At 34.1% G+C, this 17,417-nt stretch overlaps 3 protein-coding genes across 3 annotated transcripts; 2 read left to right on the top strand and 1 right to left on the bottom strand.

Annotated features, from left to right (window-relative positions):
* The first annotated feature begins 2,708 nt into the window (after positions 1 to 2,708).
* On the top strand, positions 2,709 to 4,056 carry LOC126696249 (uncharacterized). Its single transcript, XM_050393019.1, has 2 exons — positions 2,709 to 3,214; positions 3,363 to 4,056. The coding sequence occupies exons 1-2, from the start codon at positions 2,709 to 2,711 to the stop codon at positions 4,054 to 4,056; spliced, it is 1,200 nt and encodes a 399-aa protein (XP_050248976.1).
* A 3,581-nt stretch (positions 4,057 to 7,637) lies between these two features.
* LOC126695414 (indole-3-acetic acid-amido synthetase GH3.6-like) lies at positions 7,638 to 10,171 on the top strand. The gene is made up of 3 exons (XM_050392151.1): positions 7,638 to 8,057; positions 8,222 to 9,150; positions 9,384 to 10,171. Exons 1-3 carry the CDS (start codon positions 7,717 to 7,719, stop codon positions 9,968 to 9,970), a joined length of 1,857 nt encoding a protein of 618 aa, XP_050248108.1. The 5' UTR covers positions 7,638 to 7,716; the 3' UTR covers positions 9,971 to 10,171.
* A 4,074-nt stretch (positions 10,172 to 14,245) lies between these two features.
* LOC126696248 (putative F-box/FBD/LRR-repeat protein At4g03220) lies at positions 14,246 to 17,039 on the bottom strand. Its single transcript, XM_050393017.1, has 3 exons — positions 15,984 to 17,039; positions 14,640 to 14,822; positions 14,246 to 14,548 (listed from the first exon to the last, which is right to left on the bottom strand). Exons 1-3 carry the CDS (start codon positions 17,037 to 17,039, stop codon positions 14,246 to 14,248), a joined length of 1,542 nt encoding a protein of 513 aa, XP_050248974.1.
* Positions 17,040 to 17,417: the final 378 nt, after the last annotated feature.

Genomic DNA, 17,417 nt, shown 5'->3' with positions numbered 1-17,417 from the left:
CATGCTAGTGATTTGATTGGTTAATAGTACGTAATTAAAATGTTGTTTAGCTAAAAACAGATATTAAATTCTAAGAGGCCCGCAACCACAGAGCAGTTTTGTTTTTACGTGAATGCATTGATATTTGATGGTCAAAAAGGCAAAAAGCACCGCAAGGACAGTTTTGTAGGCCATATGTATCATGTAGCGTGATCGCCATTAATAATTTCACACCAAGTTCGGCTGCAAAGCTGGAATTGACATTATCTATAGTAGAGCAAATTCCGTTAAAGCTTTTGCTGTATATAGGTGTTTTTTTTTTTTTTTTCTTAATTCGAATTTAATGCATGAGTTAAGCATGAAGGAGTTTATCATGACAATAATATTTGTAATTATATGTTGTTGTAAGACAGAGCTTCATTCTCAAAAAAAAAAAAAAAAAAAAAAAAACCCTAAAGAGCTTTATTAAAGCTTTTGCGATATAAAGGTTTAATTGAAAAACTCTTCATCGTTTTGAGTGTGTGGTAGATTATAATGAATAGCATTTTAAAATTCTAAAGTTATAAAACATAAAGAATAATTTTTTTTTCTTTTTAAGCTTCAAATTTCGGCTTAAAATCTTTTTGCTCTTTAATATACCCTTAAAAGTTAAAAGTACTTTTCTAAAATTTCTAAATCAATTAATAGAGTTTTAACAAAGGGAGTTAAAACTCTATACTGGAGTCGGTTTTGATTTTTTCAAGAAAACAAAATATTTTGATATCACGTGGTTAATATTGGTGTATCGTTTCAAAATTTTTTATTGTATCCACCAAAAAACCTAAAACATTCTTAGTCAGGGTAATACAACCCATTATTTTATCCTCTATATATTAAAGAGTACCGATCGTATTAGTGTTACCAAGTATTTTATCATTTATATTTTAGAAAATTTTTTATACCAATTTTATGGTCAGTACGATATATACCACTAGTACGAATGGTATTGGTATGACTTCCTTGGTTTTAATTTAACCCCGTTAAAAATCACTCTTTGGTCCCTCCAAAACAAAACTATACTCAGACAACTGTACATTTGACTTTAGGGCATCAAACTTATTACAGCAGTGATAGGGTTTCTTCTATTTTTGCGACATCACTGACAGGGTTTCATTTCATGAATTCAATTTTTTGAAAATTTCTGGACAGCACTCTAATCTGATTAATTTGATGGAAAGTGAATTTATTAGTCCAACATGACAAATTGCCTGTACACCCACGGTTGGGCAAAGTTGACTTTGGCTTTCTGCTGAAGGACTTTGGATGATTTATACAAAATAACAAAAGCCTTATTAAAAATTGGGACAGCTTAATAAGTACCTTCAGAGTATTTATTAATTCACCATTTTAGTAATGTTTTGGTACTACTTTTATAGAAGATATTAAAAAAAAATCAAATTTTTTTTCTTTTTTCATAAAAACTTTTCTTAAAATAATTCATAAACTAGCATGATCAAATTTCATTTTATTCTTGATTTATTTTTATTAAAAACACATTTTATTCTCTATTTGAAAGTGGAAATAAATATGTATAATTTCTTCTCCAATAATTATGTAGTGTAGAATATGGCTTGAATTAGGAGTTCAACTTCTTGTTGGATTTGGATAAAGAATGAATTTTATTCATTTTGGGTTACTGTTATTTGAAGTTATCTAACTCTATTAGAAGTCTTGTCTACTACTTGATTTGGAATTCTTTTTTAAATAGGAGTAATTCTTCTTTTATGTGTGGAAAAAAAGTCTAGTCCTTCTTGGTTTTGGATATGCTAGCCTACTCAAGTCTCCTATATAAGCATAGTGCTACTATGGAAAATTAGAGTGAAAATAGAGTGTGTGGATGTGAGAAAAAAAAAAAAAAAAAAAAAAAAAAGCTCTCCTTTGTTTGGTTCATTGATAATTATGAGTTGCAATTTGGAATAGTGAGAGAAGTTTGTTGCTACTTGGTTTTGCAGTTTGGTGATTTGCTCTCTATTCGTACATTGCAACTTTTGGATTTACTTTGTGATTCTCTCTTTGGTTCGTGCACAATTCGCATTTGGTATTTGGTATTTGTAGTTGGTATTTGTGAACTTTTGGTTCTTTGGTTTGTATTTGTGAGAGAGAGTTATTTGGGTGTATTTGAGATTTGAGTTTGTGAGAGTGCCTCTACACCAATTTGTATTATCACAAATTTGTTATAGTGAAATTTGTTCGTCGTCACCCATGGATGTAAGCTATTGCCGAATCACGTAAATTCTTGGTGTTTTGTGTCTATTTTCTTTTGGATTAATTTTTTTCGTTCCTATTGTTTGTTTAGAGATCTTTCTTAAGCCTGCAATATTTGCACAATCAGTCTTGATAATTTTTTGAGCTTCTACTATTTTATAACAAACTGGTATCAGAGCCCAAGTTCGCTACCTAGGCATTTGGATTTGTTCTCTTTAGAGATTTTGGTGATTGGTTCGTGGATCTGATTTTTAGGGAGAAAGATGTTAGGTGATTCCTCTACAAAATCTTCAACGGATTCTTCTAGAAAAGCTTTGGCAGAGTCTTCTGCAAAACCTTTGGCGGTCAGGACAATAGTTTCTAATGCCAAATTTAAAGTAGAGAAATTTGATGGAATGAATAACTTTGGCATGTGGCAATGTGAAGTTATGGATGTCTTGGTTCAACAAGAGTTGGATATTACTTAGGAAGACAAACCTGAAGGGATGTCAGAAAAGGATTGGGAAAAGATTAATAGACAAGCTTGTGGCACCATTCGTTTGTGTTTGGCCAAGAATCAAAAATATTTTGTTATGAGGGAGACGAATGCTAAAGAGCTTTGGAAGAAATTGGAGGACAAGTATATGACCAAGAGTGTGGAGAATCGTCTCTACTTGAAGAAGAAGCCCTTCCATTTCCAATATCGTGCAAGTATTTCTATGTCTAAGCACTTGAATGATTACAATAAAATACTTACTGATTTGCAAATTTTGGAAGTTGATATTAGTAGTGAGGATAAAGCTCTCTTGTTATTGAATTCATTGCCGGATACTTATGATCATCTAATTACTACACTTTTGTATAGAAAAGATGAAATTAAGTTTGATGATGTGTCCAATGCTTTGACTAATAATGAGTATCGTATGAAAGATAAGCAAGCTCAAAGGGACACGAATTCTGAGGCTTTGATTGTTAAGGGCATGTCTAATGATAAGAAACTTGAAAAGGATGAGTGTGCCTGTTGTCACAAAAGGGGGCATTGGAAGAAAGTTTGCCATTCGTTGCAAAACAAAGATGAGAAGGATTCTAATGCAAATGTAGCACATGATTGTGATGAGGATTCTGATTTTGCATTGACTAGTTCATCATTTGTTTGCCAGTCAAATGAGTGGGTTTTGGATTCAGCTTGCACCTTCCATATGTGTCCAAAAAAAGGAATGGTTTTACAACCTAAAAGAGTCGGAACTTGGTTCAGTCATCATGGGTAATGATCAAACCTGTGAGATTTTAGGGAAAGGTAAAATCAAGCTGAAATTGCATGATGGAACAGTTCGTTTTCTAAATGAGGTTCAATATGTACCTAAATTGAAAAGGAATCTCATCTCAGTTGGTTTGTTAGAATCCAAGGGTTTCAAGAATGCTACGGAGAATGGAACTTTGAAGGTACAACATGGTGCTTTGGTAGTAATGATGGCCACACGTTGTAAGAATATGTATTTCCTTAAAGGGAGTACTGTTGTAGGTGGAGTAGCAATTGGGGAGGTTACTTTAGACACTATTAGACTTTTGGAATATGCCAATGATAATACTTTGTTTGAGAGTGCCAAGAACTGCAAATTTGAAGTTTGTGAGCCTTGTGCTTTGGAGAAGCAAACTAAGGTCAAGTTTGGTACAATAGTTCATCATACTAAGGGTTTGCTTGATTATGTACATACTGATGTATGGGAGCCTATTAAGGTTGCTTCTTTTGAAGGTAGGAATCATGATGTTATTTTTGATGGTGACATGGTGATTAAGCCTTTGCACAAGTTCAAATGTTGCTTGGACTTGTTCAGTATTTGCAATTTGAATTAGCCCGTAGGGGCTTTGGTGGTGGCCACGGAGAAGATTCGTTTATGGTGATATGCACTTTGTTTTGAACTCTTATTTGGATTTGGCATCATCTTTGGGTGCATTTGGCATCCATTGGTGCATTTGGAAGTGGTTTTGGATAATTTGCACCTTTTTTTGTTAGGCTCTGATTTGATTGAGTGCTTTGTATTTGTGGTTTGGGAGATGCCTTGTCAAGGTGGAGACTTGTTAATGATTTGTATTTGGTGGTTTGCAAATGTCATTTGTGAGGCTTGATGGAATTCAAGCCAAGGTGGAGATTTGTAGAATATGGCTTGGAATAGGAGTTCGACTCCTTATTGAATTTGGATAAGGAAGGAATTTTATTCCTTTTGGGTTACTGTTGTTTAAAGTTATCAAACTCTATTAGAAGTCTTGTCTACTAATTAATTTGAAATTCTTTTTGGAATAGGAGTGATTCTTCTTTTATGTGTGAAAAAGAAGTCTAGTCCTTCTTGGTTTTAGATATGCTAGCTTACTCAAGTCTCTTATATAAGCATAGCACTACTACGAAAAATTAGAGTGAAAGTAGAGTGTGTGGGTGTGAGGAAAAAAAAAAAGGCTCTCCTTTGTTTGGTTCATTGATATTTATGGGTTACAATTTGGAATAGTGAGAGAGGTTTGTTACTGCTTGGTTCTGCAGTTTGGTGATTTGCTCTCTTTTAGTACATTGCAACTTTTGGATTTGCTTTGTGACTCTCTCTATGGTTCGTGCACAATTCGCATTTGGTATTTGGTATTTATAGTTGGTATTTGTGAACCTTTGGTTCTTTGGTTTGTATTTGTGAGAGAGTTATTTGGTTGTATTTAAGATTTGGGTTTGTGAGAATGCACTTACATCAATTTGTATTATTACAAATTTGTTATAGTGAAATTTGTTCGTCGTCGCCCGTGGATGTAGGCTATTGTCGAACCACGTAAATTCCTGGTGTTTTGTGTCTATTTTCTTTTAAATTAATTTTCTTCGTTCTTATTGTTTGTTTGGAGTTAAGCCTAAAATATTTTTACAATCAATCTTGATAATTTTTTGAGCTTCGGCTATTTTACAACATGTAGTGCAACAGGTAAACTGAGAAAAGATGTGAACACAAATTTAGATTGACGGTCAAAGTTGAAGAAGAATGTATAAACGCAAAAAAATTAATTATGTGAAAACACAAACAGTAATCGATCAAGAGTCAAGACAATAATCCCACAAATTAATGCATAATAAACATTCATTCCCAGAAAATCTCAGAGTGATCTCCTGAATAATCAAATACGTGAGTACACCAAGCACAAGGCGCCCATGCCTTGGTGCGGCCTCTAAGCCCTGCATTTCTCGTACCGAAGCAACCTGTCTCTTTTATGGGGTTGACTGTTGGGAAACATAGGAAAACAACAACCAACAGCTTTGCACCACGTGTCTATTTGAAAGTGACTGTAAATGGTCTTAAGAGACAACCGGAGAGAAGGCCGGGGTGGGACCACCAGTCAACGGCCTTAAGTTTTATTATACCAGGCCCCCACCCCAGTACAGCTTCTGTGCGACTCGATCTGCTAATATCAATATCCATACCCATATGCGTGTTCACAAGGTCACCATAAGCCCTTTTATTTTTACATTATTTCATCTAAATTTTTTTAAACTATTCTTATGAGCCGTCCACTTTATAATGATAGTTCTTTATTATCATGTCAAAACGTACATTAATTGATTTTTGAAATAACGACGTTCAGACTATAAATATCTTATTCAATTGACAAAAGACTTTATCGATTGAACTAATTGAAAAAAAAAGGTATTCAAATAATGATAAATACTCCTGTGAACAAATGTTGTTTTGGTGAATGATGAAATTCCTCCCACTAAATTAAAAGATGCATATCTATTTTGCTTTTCATGATGGCAGAAATACAAATTTAGTCTCCACTATATCATTCAAAGTATCTGACTGGCCACAATTTGAGGCACCGTATAAGAGCACTCAATACTTCCTTGGAAAAATAATCCGTTTCATAGCAAAAAGACATTCCATTAAACTCCAGTGTGTGAAGCTTATTTATTCTCACGCATGGAAAAGACCTTCAATAGGAGAAGTCTAAACTTGCAAGAAAGTACATAACGCACTTTTGTAACACAAACTTTTAATTGGGATCAAAGCTCTCTACAATATTCAAGATTCAACCTGAAAATCATCCATAAATGAGCTTTTTGGTTAGTGGTTTTATTGAATACGCAAACCCTTATAATAAATAAAAATAAAACAAAAAAAGAGAGAAAATGATGGTAACATTGGCGTACATATTGAAATTGATGGTAACGCAATTGTTGAGTAGACATGGTGATGATAAAGGGCGGCTGTAGAGTACTTGGTGGTGCAGGATGGTATCACAATCTCTACAGATTTTATTTGCTTAGGTTTTTAATTTGTACACGTGGTAATCTAAGCTACTTAGGCAGCCGGCAAATTTATTTTGGAATCTTGGTTGCTTTTAGAGTTAGGTGAGAACTAGTTATTAAATTTAAAAAAAAAAAAGTTAGATGAGAAAACTGCACCAATATTTTCCACAGTTTTATTTGTTATTTTCTATAATTTCATTTGTCAAACAGCAATAATTGGTTGCAATTTGCAGCATTGGTTTGTTTTTTAGCCCTCTCCAACAATAAAATATTCCATCGATCAGTAATATATGAATTAAATCTCAGAGCTCTCAATTTTAAGATCATAGACATAGAACATCACTCAAAATTGAAAGATCTTATGTATATCATAATCTGATGTCCTCATAACCCACATTTCCTTTTCATGTCTTTGAATTGTGGTTAAATTAAATGAAAGGATTTCAACTCTCCTTTCCTTTTCTCCAAGATAACCTATATAAAGTACCCCATCACCATAACATAGTGGGCATAAATACATAACAGCTAATCTTAATTAATACCACATTTCTTAGTTGTTTTACATGACATAATACGTAAGAAATCATAAAAAGAAACACATTTGATTCCAAAAATTGAAAGAACATTAATTTCCAACTATAAATTTGTATGGGAAAAACGTAAGAAAAGGGTGTCGGTAATAAGAGAAAGATACACTCTATAATGAAGAAGCTAAAGCCACCTTTTTAAACTAAATTATGGAAGCCGTTGCTAGTACTCAAAATGACACCCGTACTACATGCTCGCATGAACCCAGTACCCACCGCAAGTTTACCGGATACTGCCGGTCCTCTTTGAAAATTTCCCTCTCAGTGAGACCGAGAGGCCCGGTTCCAAACGGTTTTAATTCCCCCTCGTGTTTCCTTGTAATCCAAGCCAACTAGCCCAACCACATATACAATAACATTTTATAACATTCCCAACTCTCCCACTAAATTAAAAAACAGAAACATATGAGTTGGGCTAACGTAGAAAAATCAAAAAACAAATAAATTATGAAAATGGGGTTACACTTCAATTACAATTTTCACCCTTGGTACTGTTCGATTGGAACTAACAAGTGGGTTACAGCCATATTGATCATATTTGCATTTTTGCACTATATATATCCCCTACGCCTCACTTCATTTCCTATCACAAATTTTATTTTCTACTATTACTACTACTTCTTCACTTTGTAGACTATATATATTATTGTAACTATGCCAGAAGCTCCTAAGATTAATAATGTTTCCGAATATGATTGTTGTGGTAGTAACTCATCTCTCGATGGTAAAAACAAGAAGGCATTACAATTTATTGAAGATGTAACCAGTAATGCTGATGAAGTTCAGAGGAGGGTTCTTGCTGAAATCCTTTCTCATAGTGCCCATGTTGAGTACTTGCAACGACATGGCCTAAACGGGTGTACAGACCAAGAGACATTCAAGAAGGTGGTTCCTGTTGTTACATATGAAGATTTGAAGCCAGAAATTGACCGTATTGCTAATGGTGATGCTTCACAAATCCTTTGTTCCCAACCCATATCGGAGTTCTTGACTAGGTAATTTATTTAATCAAGTCCAATTTAAAAACTTTGTCTAATAACTTTTTTTTTGGTCAAAAACCTTGTAGTTTAACTGATTCTTTCTGGTTTTTAAAACGAAAACATCTCCATTGTAATTATTGAATTACTTTTGGCTTAAATTTGTTGGTTTATGTGTGTAGTTCCGGAACTTCTGGCGGGGAGAGGAAATTGATGCCAACAATTGAAGAGGAGCTGGAGAGGAGGTCATTGCTTTACAGCCTTTTGATGCCTGTGATGAACCAATGTGTTCCAGGTTTGGACAAAGGAAAAGGCATGTATTTTTTGTTCATAAAATCAGAAGCTAAGACCCCAGGAGGACTTGTTGCACGTCCAGTTTTAACTAGCTACTATAAAAGTTCACATTTTATAGATAGGCCTTATGATCCCTACACCAACTATACAAGCCCAAACGAGACCATTCTTTGCCCTGATTCTGATCAAAGCATGTACTCTCAGTTGCTTTGTGGCCTTTACCAAAACACCCAAGTTCTTCGTGTTGGGGCAGTCTTCGCTTCCGGCTTCATTCGTGCCCTTAAGTTCCTTGAAAAGAATTGGCTTCTTTTATGCAATGATATTCGAAGTGGTACCTTAGACCCCAAAATCACTGACTCATCAGTGAGAGAAGCTGTAATGAAAATTCTTGAACCAAACCCCGGGCTAGCTGATTTTATTGAAGCTGAATGTAGCAAGGATTCTTGGAGTGGGATCATAACTAGGTTGTGGCCTAATACCAAGTATATTGATGTCATTGTGACAGGAACAATGTCACAGTACATTCCTACTTTGGATTATTATAGCAATGGTCTCCCTCTTGTTTGTACCATGTATGCATCTTCTGAGTGTTACTTTGGCCTTAATTTGAATCCTCTGTGCAAGCCAAGTGAAGTCTCCTACACTCTCATTCCCACCATGTGCTATTATGAGTTCTTGCCAGTTAACAGGAAAAGTGGATTCAATGAATCCTTTTCCAAACCTGTCTTCCTCAGTGATAAGGAAAACCAAGACTTGGTTGATCTTGTTGATGTTAAGCTAGGACAAGAGTACGAGCTTATTGTAACTACCTATGCAGGTAATATTATATTTTTACACTTTACATTGCGAAATGATGATGATTTTCTTTGGTTTTTTATGCGATAAGATAAAATTAAAGTTAATACATTAGATTCTCCAATTAAATTCAAACACTTTTTTGCAATAACCAATAAAATACATGGTGAGTTATTAAGAAATTTAATGCACTGCACATGTGCAATAGTGTGTATATATATATAAGAACTGTCATGAATTTTTTTAATCTTGTAGGCCTTTATCGATATCGTGTTGGAGACATACTTCGAGTGGCAGGATTCAAAAACAAGGCTCCTCAATTCAACTTTGTATGCAGAAAGAATGTGGTTCTTAGCATTGATTCTGATAAAACCGATGAAGTTGAACTACAAAATGCAGTGAAGAATGCAGCTAACAATCTTTTGTCATTTGATGCATCACTCACAGAATATACAAGCTATGCTGACTCTTCAACTGTCCCGGGGCACTATGTCCTGTACTGGGAGATTAGCCTCAGCCGGGCAACACCAATCCCTCCTTCAGTTTTTGAGGATTGTTGCCTCACTGTTGAAGAATCATTCAACAGTGTATACCGCCAAGGCAGGGTTTCAGATAAGTCCATTGGTCCCTTAGAGATAAAGATAGTGGAGAGTGGGACATTTGACAGTCTTATGGACTACGCTGTGGGACAAGGTGCTTCAATAAACCAGTACAAAGCACCGCGATGTGTGAAATATGCTCCCATTGTGGAGCTCCTGAACTCAAAAGTTGTTGCAAATTATTTCAGTCCAAAATGCCCCAAATGGGCTCCTGGTCATAAGCAATGGCTAGCTGAAGATTGAGACAAGGTTAGGACTAAGGAGCCTTGTAATGTAGCAGGAAGGGAAGTGGGGGAAGTTCAAGAAGTATTGTCTTGTGAGTTGTGACCTAGATTAACCCATCTTAGTTTCTTGGTAATGGTATTTTACTATTTCATCTTTGTAAAAGCAGTTTTAAGATCTTGTTTAATGAATGCTTCTACATGACTTCACTTTGTCCCTTTATATATTTCATTTCCAATCAATGAATCTGGGTCAGTACTAAGCAACTAGCATGAGTTTTGAAGAAACTAGTGTGCGTGGTAGAAAGATTAATTTTCTTGTAGTCATGTCCAGCATTGACAAGCAATAAAAATTATTAACCTAACTCCATGTTGTCATGTTGGGCAAATTAATCACCTAATATTTGACTGTTGAAGTACACTATTTGAAAATATGGATTCCATAAGGACAAAGGAATCAACTTGAAAACCAGTGAGCTCAATTTTGAGCAATCTGCCAGTGGGCACACGAATCAGAACTATGTGCTGACAATTCTTATATGGCAATGGCACCGTAATCATATATGGATCTAGCTCCTCCTCAATAATGTGTGTACTATGTGACTTTTCGTTTGGCCTAGTTACCATGTGATTCATAATCTTCAAACACGTTTTCCTTTTCCGGCCAAAGGATTGAAGGATTTTTTTTTTCTTTACGCTATGTGGAGCCGTATTCCCATATATACTGTGTACAGTTTGATCCTGAGTTCTTGCTATCCAATTCTAGCCACTTGTTTTCTTTAAATATCTCAATCATCTATTGTACTATAAAACATTTTTTTATACATAATTCGATAGTCGGTAAAATAGTAATTTGAACCCTAAATATAATTTTTTAATGTCATGTTTCCAAACCAATTATAAAGATAAGCATTGTCACACGCTTATAAAGTAAGTACCTTACAAATATATAAGGCCTTTTTAAAATTTATCCTCAAAATTATATCAAATAAATCCAAAATACCACAACAATTTCTTTATGAATAGATCTCAAATAATTCTAAAGGAACAAAATTCAAACCTCATGTACACAATGCCAATTGGCCAAAAGATATAAGACTATTATAAGACCATCTAATCTCAAAATCACTTAGCTTCTTTCATGCTCACAACACAACAGCAAAACTCCCAAAACTTGTTATTCTTCACAATCTGAAACTGGAGGGAAAAGGGGGGTGAGTTAACAAATCAATAAGTAACCAATGTTCTAATACGTTCTATCAAGAAAATAGAGCTGTAAATTAACAAGTTATATATAGATCAAATATGTTGAATCTTACAAATATATCATAGATGGATTAGAAAATAATCAGTTTTCCATATGTCAAATCTATAATTTACAATAGGTTCCAAAAACACAGAAGCAGTTTCAAGGACTTAAAACAGTTCAAATATTCAAAATAATTTATATTCTAATAATCTTTATGACTATGGTCACATTATATCCACGTGACTGGGCATCAAATTCAGATGAAACTAGTTCCGTGTTAATGTATATCCCCCATTAGTTGGGTCCAGAAACATGATAGACTCATGATACCCTAAATATAACTAGTTTTAGTATCAATGAATAACCCTCATTAGCTGGGTATCAGAGTACCAATGAATAACCTTCATTGACTAGGTATCAGAGTCAAAACATAGTCAGATTATTTAAAATCATATATATATATATATATATATATAATTATATATATTCAGTAAATCAAATATATTGGTCATAATTCTTTATTCTTTTCTTTAAATCAATGTAGCTAAACAATTAAATAAAATTGAAACAATTACAAACAAATTTTGGTAGTTAAAATACAGTAGTATAAGCAAAATAAAACCAATTAGGATAAGATTATTTACCTCAGCTAGCTCACCACGAAAAAACTTCTCCCTAACACTTTCTTTAAAATCCTTAAATATCACCTAAACAATTTTAAAGTACCATTTACTCAATAATCAGATAATTCAAGAAAAATTTATAACAATACCCAACCAGAAGAGAGACTACTAAAAATATCCAATAACTATCCACTTATCTCACACCAAAATTCCACCTAATCATAATATTTTTCTTTATACATTTTTCTTTTTTTTTTTTTTTGCTACAACTAAAGCCCTAGAGATAAGACCATATCTCCTATTACTATGTAGGCACGTGGGCCATTCTCAAGTACGTGTGTTCCTTTGTTTCCTTTCTTCTTCTTTTTTTTTTTTTTTTTTCTCACTATAATTCATGACTTGTCAGACTTCATTGACTTCCTATTCACCCCTACAAAAACTAATAAACAAAATATAATAATAAAAAGAAGTTGAAGGCTGCTTTGTTTCTAGAGTAATTCTGGTGACACCCAATTATACAATTTTGTCCACAACTTGCACATATGGCAAGTTATGGTTGGTAGAAAGGTGATGGTGGGTCCATATGCCATACTCCTCCACCAACCACAACTGGCCACATAGCTAGTTGTGAGCAAAATTGTGTAATTGGGTGTGACACCAGAATTTTTTTTGTTTTATCCCTCATCTATACTAACACACTCACATCATCAATACAATGCTGCTGCTGCATCAACTTTCTTATTCACCAAAAGTACAACTTTTTTTAAGGCAAAAACTATGTAGAACCAGACCACCATGACCATGCCTAAGTTTTCTACAAATCCATCTATACCTAACGCAATAGTGGTGAGGAAAAAGAATAATATTATAGAAACAATAGAGATACCGAGAATATAATTTAATCCCTTCTTCGGTTCAAATCATAAAATTCATTAGATATTTAAATAGTTTCACTTCTTGGCCAAAATACCCACATAAAAAAATACTCTAATTCCAAACAAAGTTTAGATTTGACAAGAAATAGATTCTTAGGCTCTTACCTCAATTGTGCAGTCAAATCTTCTCTACTTGAGTATTTTGGATAGTCTCCTCTCTCAAAATATCTGTCATTATACGCTGTCTTAAATTAGCTTATATATAGTTAGGGTTTCAACCTTATTTTCTAAAAACCCTTTAGTAATCTTAATTATAAAATTGACCCATAAACAAATTTACTTAAATACCCCTCTTTTTAAATCCAATTGAGGTATTTCAACTTAATCCAAAACACTAATGGATATAAAATACTAAATTAGTGATGGCAATGGGGCAGGGTGGGTCCGAAGGATGGGGTCTTGCCCCCGCCCCGCCCTACATGACGGAGAAAATTTTCTTGCCACATCTCTGCCTCTTAGGGCTCCACAAAGCCCCACTCCATCCCGTAAAACTCTACTTCTTGTTAATTTGCCCACAACTATTACAATTGTTTTTAATAAAACTTGTTTCATTAATAAAAATATACTTGAAATTACAAATAAATTTATCCTGTCAAATCAAACTAATTTTTAGCAAAAATTGAATAATATTATTAAAATGTTTAACAAGGCAATATGACAACAAAAACAAAAATATCACAATACAAAATCAATGATTCAATAATATATAAATTTGTTTATGATAAAGATAAAAGAAAATATTAGACTAGGTATAAAGGGGGTTGTGTAAAATAAAATAAACCTATCTGGGCTCTACTAGATAAGTTGATGATATGTTAAAATAAACCCCCTTGTTGAGTAAAATAAAATAAGTTGATGATATGTTTTTTAAATAGTAGAGTTTTGGAGTATAAAAAATTTACAATTTATCCCTTATCAATGCAGGGCGAGATGGGGAGTGGGGTGGGGCAAACTGGGTCTAAAAAGTCTAAACTTATCACTGCCCCACCCCGTGATGCAGGGCTAAAATCTCGCCCCATCACCTTTACAGGGCGAGGAAAACCCGCATGAGGCGAATCGAAGCGGGGCTGGTCAAGTGGAGTGAGACAAAATTGTCATCCTTATACTAAATGCTTTGTTGTTGGCAATGTTTTGCATAAATATGATGCTGTTTAATAAAGAGTGTTTCATTATCATATGTTGGCTTCTTTTTCAAAAAGGTCCATGAAAAGATATATACTACTTCATCATCACTTTATTCTCGAATACTTCAATTGATGTACTTCCATTGCCATCAGTATAAAACACTAACTTATTTCTTGATTTCATTTTAATTAAACAAAATTCAACAAAGATTTCCCAAGATATCTGGGCTCTACCAAGTCTAAAGTAGAATCTGCTAGCTAGTCGTCAAATTAAAAGAAAATTCACAAGTAGTGAACTTAAGAGAGAATAATTTTCAATAAGCAAGCTTACTCCATGATTAGAAAGTCCAAGAATGTTTCACCAGCCTAGTGAAATGCAATTTTAGCATTAGAAGAAGCCCAAGAAAATCCCATCATCTGTGACCTAATCTTCTGTCGCCTGAGAGAGTCTCTAGCACTGCTGTGTCCTGTGCACAGTGTCATCTCTTGAAGGGCTTTTCCATGCTTTAGCAGAAACTTTGCTAGACTAACCTCATTCTCACATTCTAAGAACCCATGGATCTTTACTACCTTCAGGTGATGTAGGAAGGACTTCAAAGTATGGGTTTGAGATTCCCAAAATTGTTCTTCCTCAGAGCTAGACATATCCCACAAGTCCCTATTCCATTGCTAAGGAAGAGAAGTGAAATTAATATGAAGAGAGTTTGTACTAGTAATTGGAGAATAAATTAATCAGAAGTAATGCATGCATAAAACTTACTCTCCTTTCAATCTTGTAATCATTAATAATCTTGAGAATAAGAGTATGCAATGTGGGAGAGCTCCTGAATAGGCATGCTAATCCTAGGACATTATTTTTTTTGAAACCAGTATGCAACTCCAAAGATCTGAGGTTATTAAACGGCTGTAGATAAACTGCAAAATAATTATTGCTTGATAGAATCTGCAACAAAAGAGGGCTAGGTGAAATGGTGAACCAAGCAACCAAACCCAAAAGCCTAAATAAACAAAAGAAAATTATCATATATAGCAATATATATTAATTAGATTCAGCAGTGATTATGGAAATACAATAAAATCAACAACCATGCAACATTTAGCCAACTGTTGGTATGCAGGAGACCAAGACACGAAGTATTAAACTAGGGACACAATAATTTTAGCAATCTTTCCCATGACAATTGTTAATGTAGCAAATTGTAATTAGAGTGATATTACTTTCACATGGAGTATTTATTAGCATCAATCTCAACATGCTACACCAATAGTTGTAAAAATATTATAAAATTTGTTGTGTTCCTAAAATTATTGGCACAAACGTATATATCACAACGGTTATACAATTCTCACTATCCCACCATAATATATTATATAGTTGATGTTGGCGCTAGTCTCTTTTTCTTTACAATCCAAGTGTCATTCATCATCATCACCAATAAAATGCCCTTTACTCAATTATGAATTATGCAAACATGGGAGTCTTCCTTGTACATTAGAGAGACACTCTAATTGAATAGTTTATATAATATATATGGACATCACTTCACCTAAAAGCTTAAGTCAATGAGTTTAAATTTAATTATATTATATTAACTACTTATTTTTCTTATTAATATCAAATGTGGTACTTTACTTTTTAACCAGTCACACAACAAACATGGAAATAACACAAAGTTGATTAACTAAATTTAGGTGTTACCCCTAGCGAATTCCCATGATTGTTTCTTCTGGGAAAATACTAGCTCAACCATAACTTCAACAACAAAATAAAAACTAGGGTGTTGTGCTTTTTACCATGCTGGAATGATACAAGGCGGCAAATTTATTCCAAAAGAAGTCCCTAGCTGTTAGTAGTTATCACATGTTCACGTTTATCTCTGCCGAATACTTAAATATCATTTAACTCTAGTATTGGATTAGAGTGAATTTTCTTGAGCTACAGATTGATTATGAAAATAAATTTCAAAGCTAACCATAAATAATGGACTTTAGAATCAAATCTTGATTCTTTTTATATCCTAATCATACACAGAAACATGTATTAGTCTAAAAATAAAAATATATAGACAAAGTGATCTAAAGAGAAAGATCAGATGACAAGTACCTGGACACATTGGCTTTCAAGTGTTAAGTAATGGGCATGAGAGAGTCCAGACAAAAAATTGGACACGCTATGAAGCTTGACCACACTTACATCTTCATGAAGTACAAAGAAACCAATAGATACCTCATGCAGCAAACTTAAATTCTCAAGATCACTATAATCAGTGATGGCATTACGTACCCAGTGCAAGATTTTGAGTCTGGGTACATTGATCTCTACCCAACTCTTACCCCCAGAAGCATCAAAACAACGCGCTACACGCAATCTCTCCAATTTTGGACCTGAAATACTCAAATCTTGTAGCTGAAAACAATTTTCCAAGGTTAACTCTTCAAGTGCCTTGCATCCAACACTAAGATGTCTCAACCCGAAACACGCGTCGAGACTCAATTTCTTCAAGAGTGGAAACGATGATGAATCTGATGAGAACAAGTCCACAAGTGAGGGCTGGTTGTGTAAAATGATAAGCGAAAGAGACAACGTGTGGAGTGATCGAAAACCATCCTTCATAACTGACGAAGGAGGCAAACGAAAACCTGGGAAACGAGATTTTAATTTAAGAACACGCAATGATTCACTTGCTATAATGGAACGTGGGAAGTTAAAGTAATCATCAGTGGCAACCTCAACATCAAGTTGTTGAACATTATGTCGAATGGCACGGCGAATGATACCATTTAGATGAGAGAAACTTAAACTTCCTCGAAAACGAAGGATCCTTAGGTCTGAGTTTTTGTCACGGTGACCTAAAACCCTAGTTATGAAGTCCAGTCCTGTAGTAGAAGAAGAGTGTGATTGAGAGTTTTTGGCATTTGGGTTATGATTTATGGAAGAAATGGTATTTGGGTTAATGTTTATGGTGGTGAAGTCAAGGTCAGGGAAGGAGGACCAGAGAGATCTCCATCGCTTGGATAAGAGACTGGTTTGTGCGATTGATTTGATGGGTAGGAGCAAGAGAATGTGATGGAGAACAGCATCAGGAAGATCACTGATCCGATCGATGCCATTTTCAGCAATGTGGGAAGGCTTCTTGCGCCTTGTAGATCTTGTTTCCATTGAAATTTGTTGGCACTTTTTTTTGTTTCTTTGTTTTTCAGTAGACTCACTAGTGTAGTTTGACTGTTTGAGTAAGATGGTTAATTAGGGTTTGAACTTTGAAACTTTCAAAGTGTAAAGTAAGGTGAGAACGAGAACAGCGTTTGAGACTTTTTTGAGTTAGTTTCAAATTTTTTGAATATCAAATAAACAAAGTTACACAAAAATTTTCACAACTAAAATAATATGTTATTAGCTATTTACAATAAGATAAATATTATTGAAAGTTGAAATACTTTAATGTACACATTTTTAAACACAATTGAAAAATAATTAAAATCATGACTTGAATGAAGTCACAATTTCCTCAAAAAAAAATTTGAAGTCACAATTTCCAAA

This window comes from Quercus robur, chromosome 8 (assembly GCF_932294415.1).
Source record: "Quercus robur chromosome 8, dhQueRobu3.1, whole genome shotgun sequence".
Taxonomy (NCBI): domain Eukaryota; kingdom Viridiplantae; phylum Streptophyta; class Magnoliopsida; order Fagales; family Fagaceae; genus Quercus; species Quercus robur.
Note: the sequence above shows the minus strand (reverse complement) of the source record. Positions and strands in the feature narration are given on the sequence as shown.

Coding starts and splice junctions, on each gene's coding strand:
- LOC126695414 (XM_050392151.1), top strand. CDS start 7,717: ATGCCAGAAGCTCCTAAGATTAATAATGTTTCCGAATATGATTGTTGT. Junction 8,058..8,221: donor ATATCGGAGTTCTTGACTAG/GTAATTTATTTA, acceptor TTATGTGTGTAG/TTCCGGAACTTCTGGCGGGG. Junction 9,151..9,383: donor TATTGTAACTACCTATGCAG/GTAATATTATAT, acceptor TTAATCTTGTAG/GCCTTTATCGATATCGTGTT.
- LOC126696248 (XM_050393017.1), bottom strand. CDS start 17,039: ATGGAAACAAGATCTACAAGGCGCAAGAAGCCTTCCCACATTGCTGAA. Junction 14,823..15,983: donor TTGAAAGCCAATGTGTCCAG/GTACTTGTCATC, acceptor CTTTTGTTGCAG/ATTCTATCAAGCAATAATTA. Junction 14,549..14,639: donor ATTACAAGATTGAAAGGAGA/GTAAGTTTTATG, acceptor TCTCTTCCTTAG/CAATGGAATAGGGACTTGTG.
- LOC126696249 (XM_050393019.1), top strand. CDS start 2,709: ATGTCAGAAAAGGATTGGGAAAAGATTAATAGACAAGCTTGTGGCACC. Junction 3,215..3,362: donor AAGAAACTTGAAAAGGATGA/GTGTGCCTGTTG, acceptor TTTGTTTGCCAG/TCAAATGAGTGGGTTTTGGA.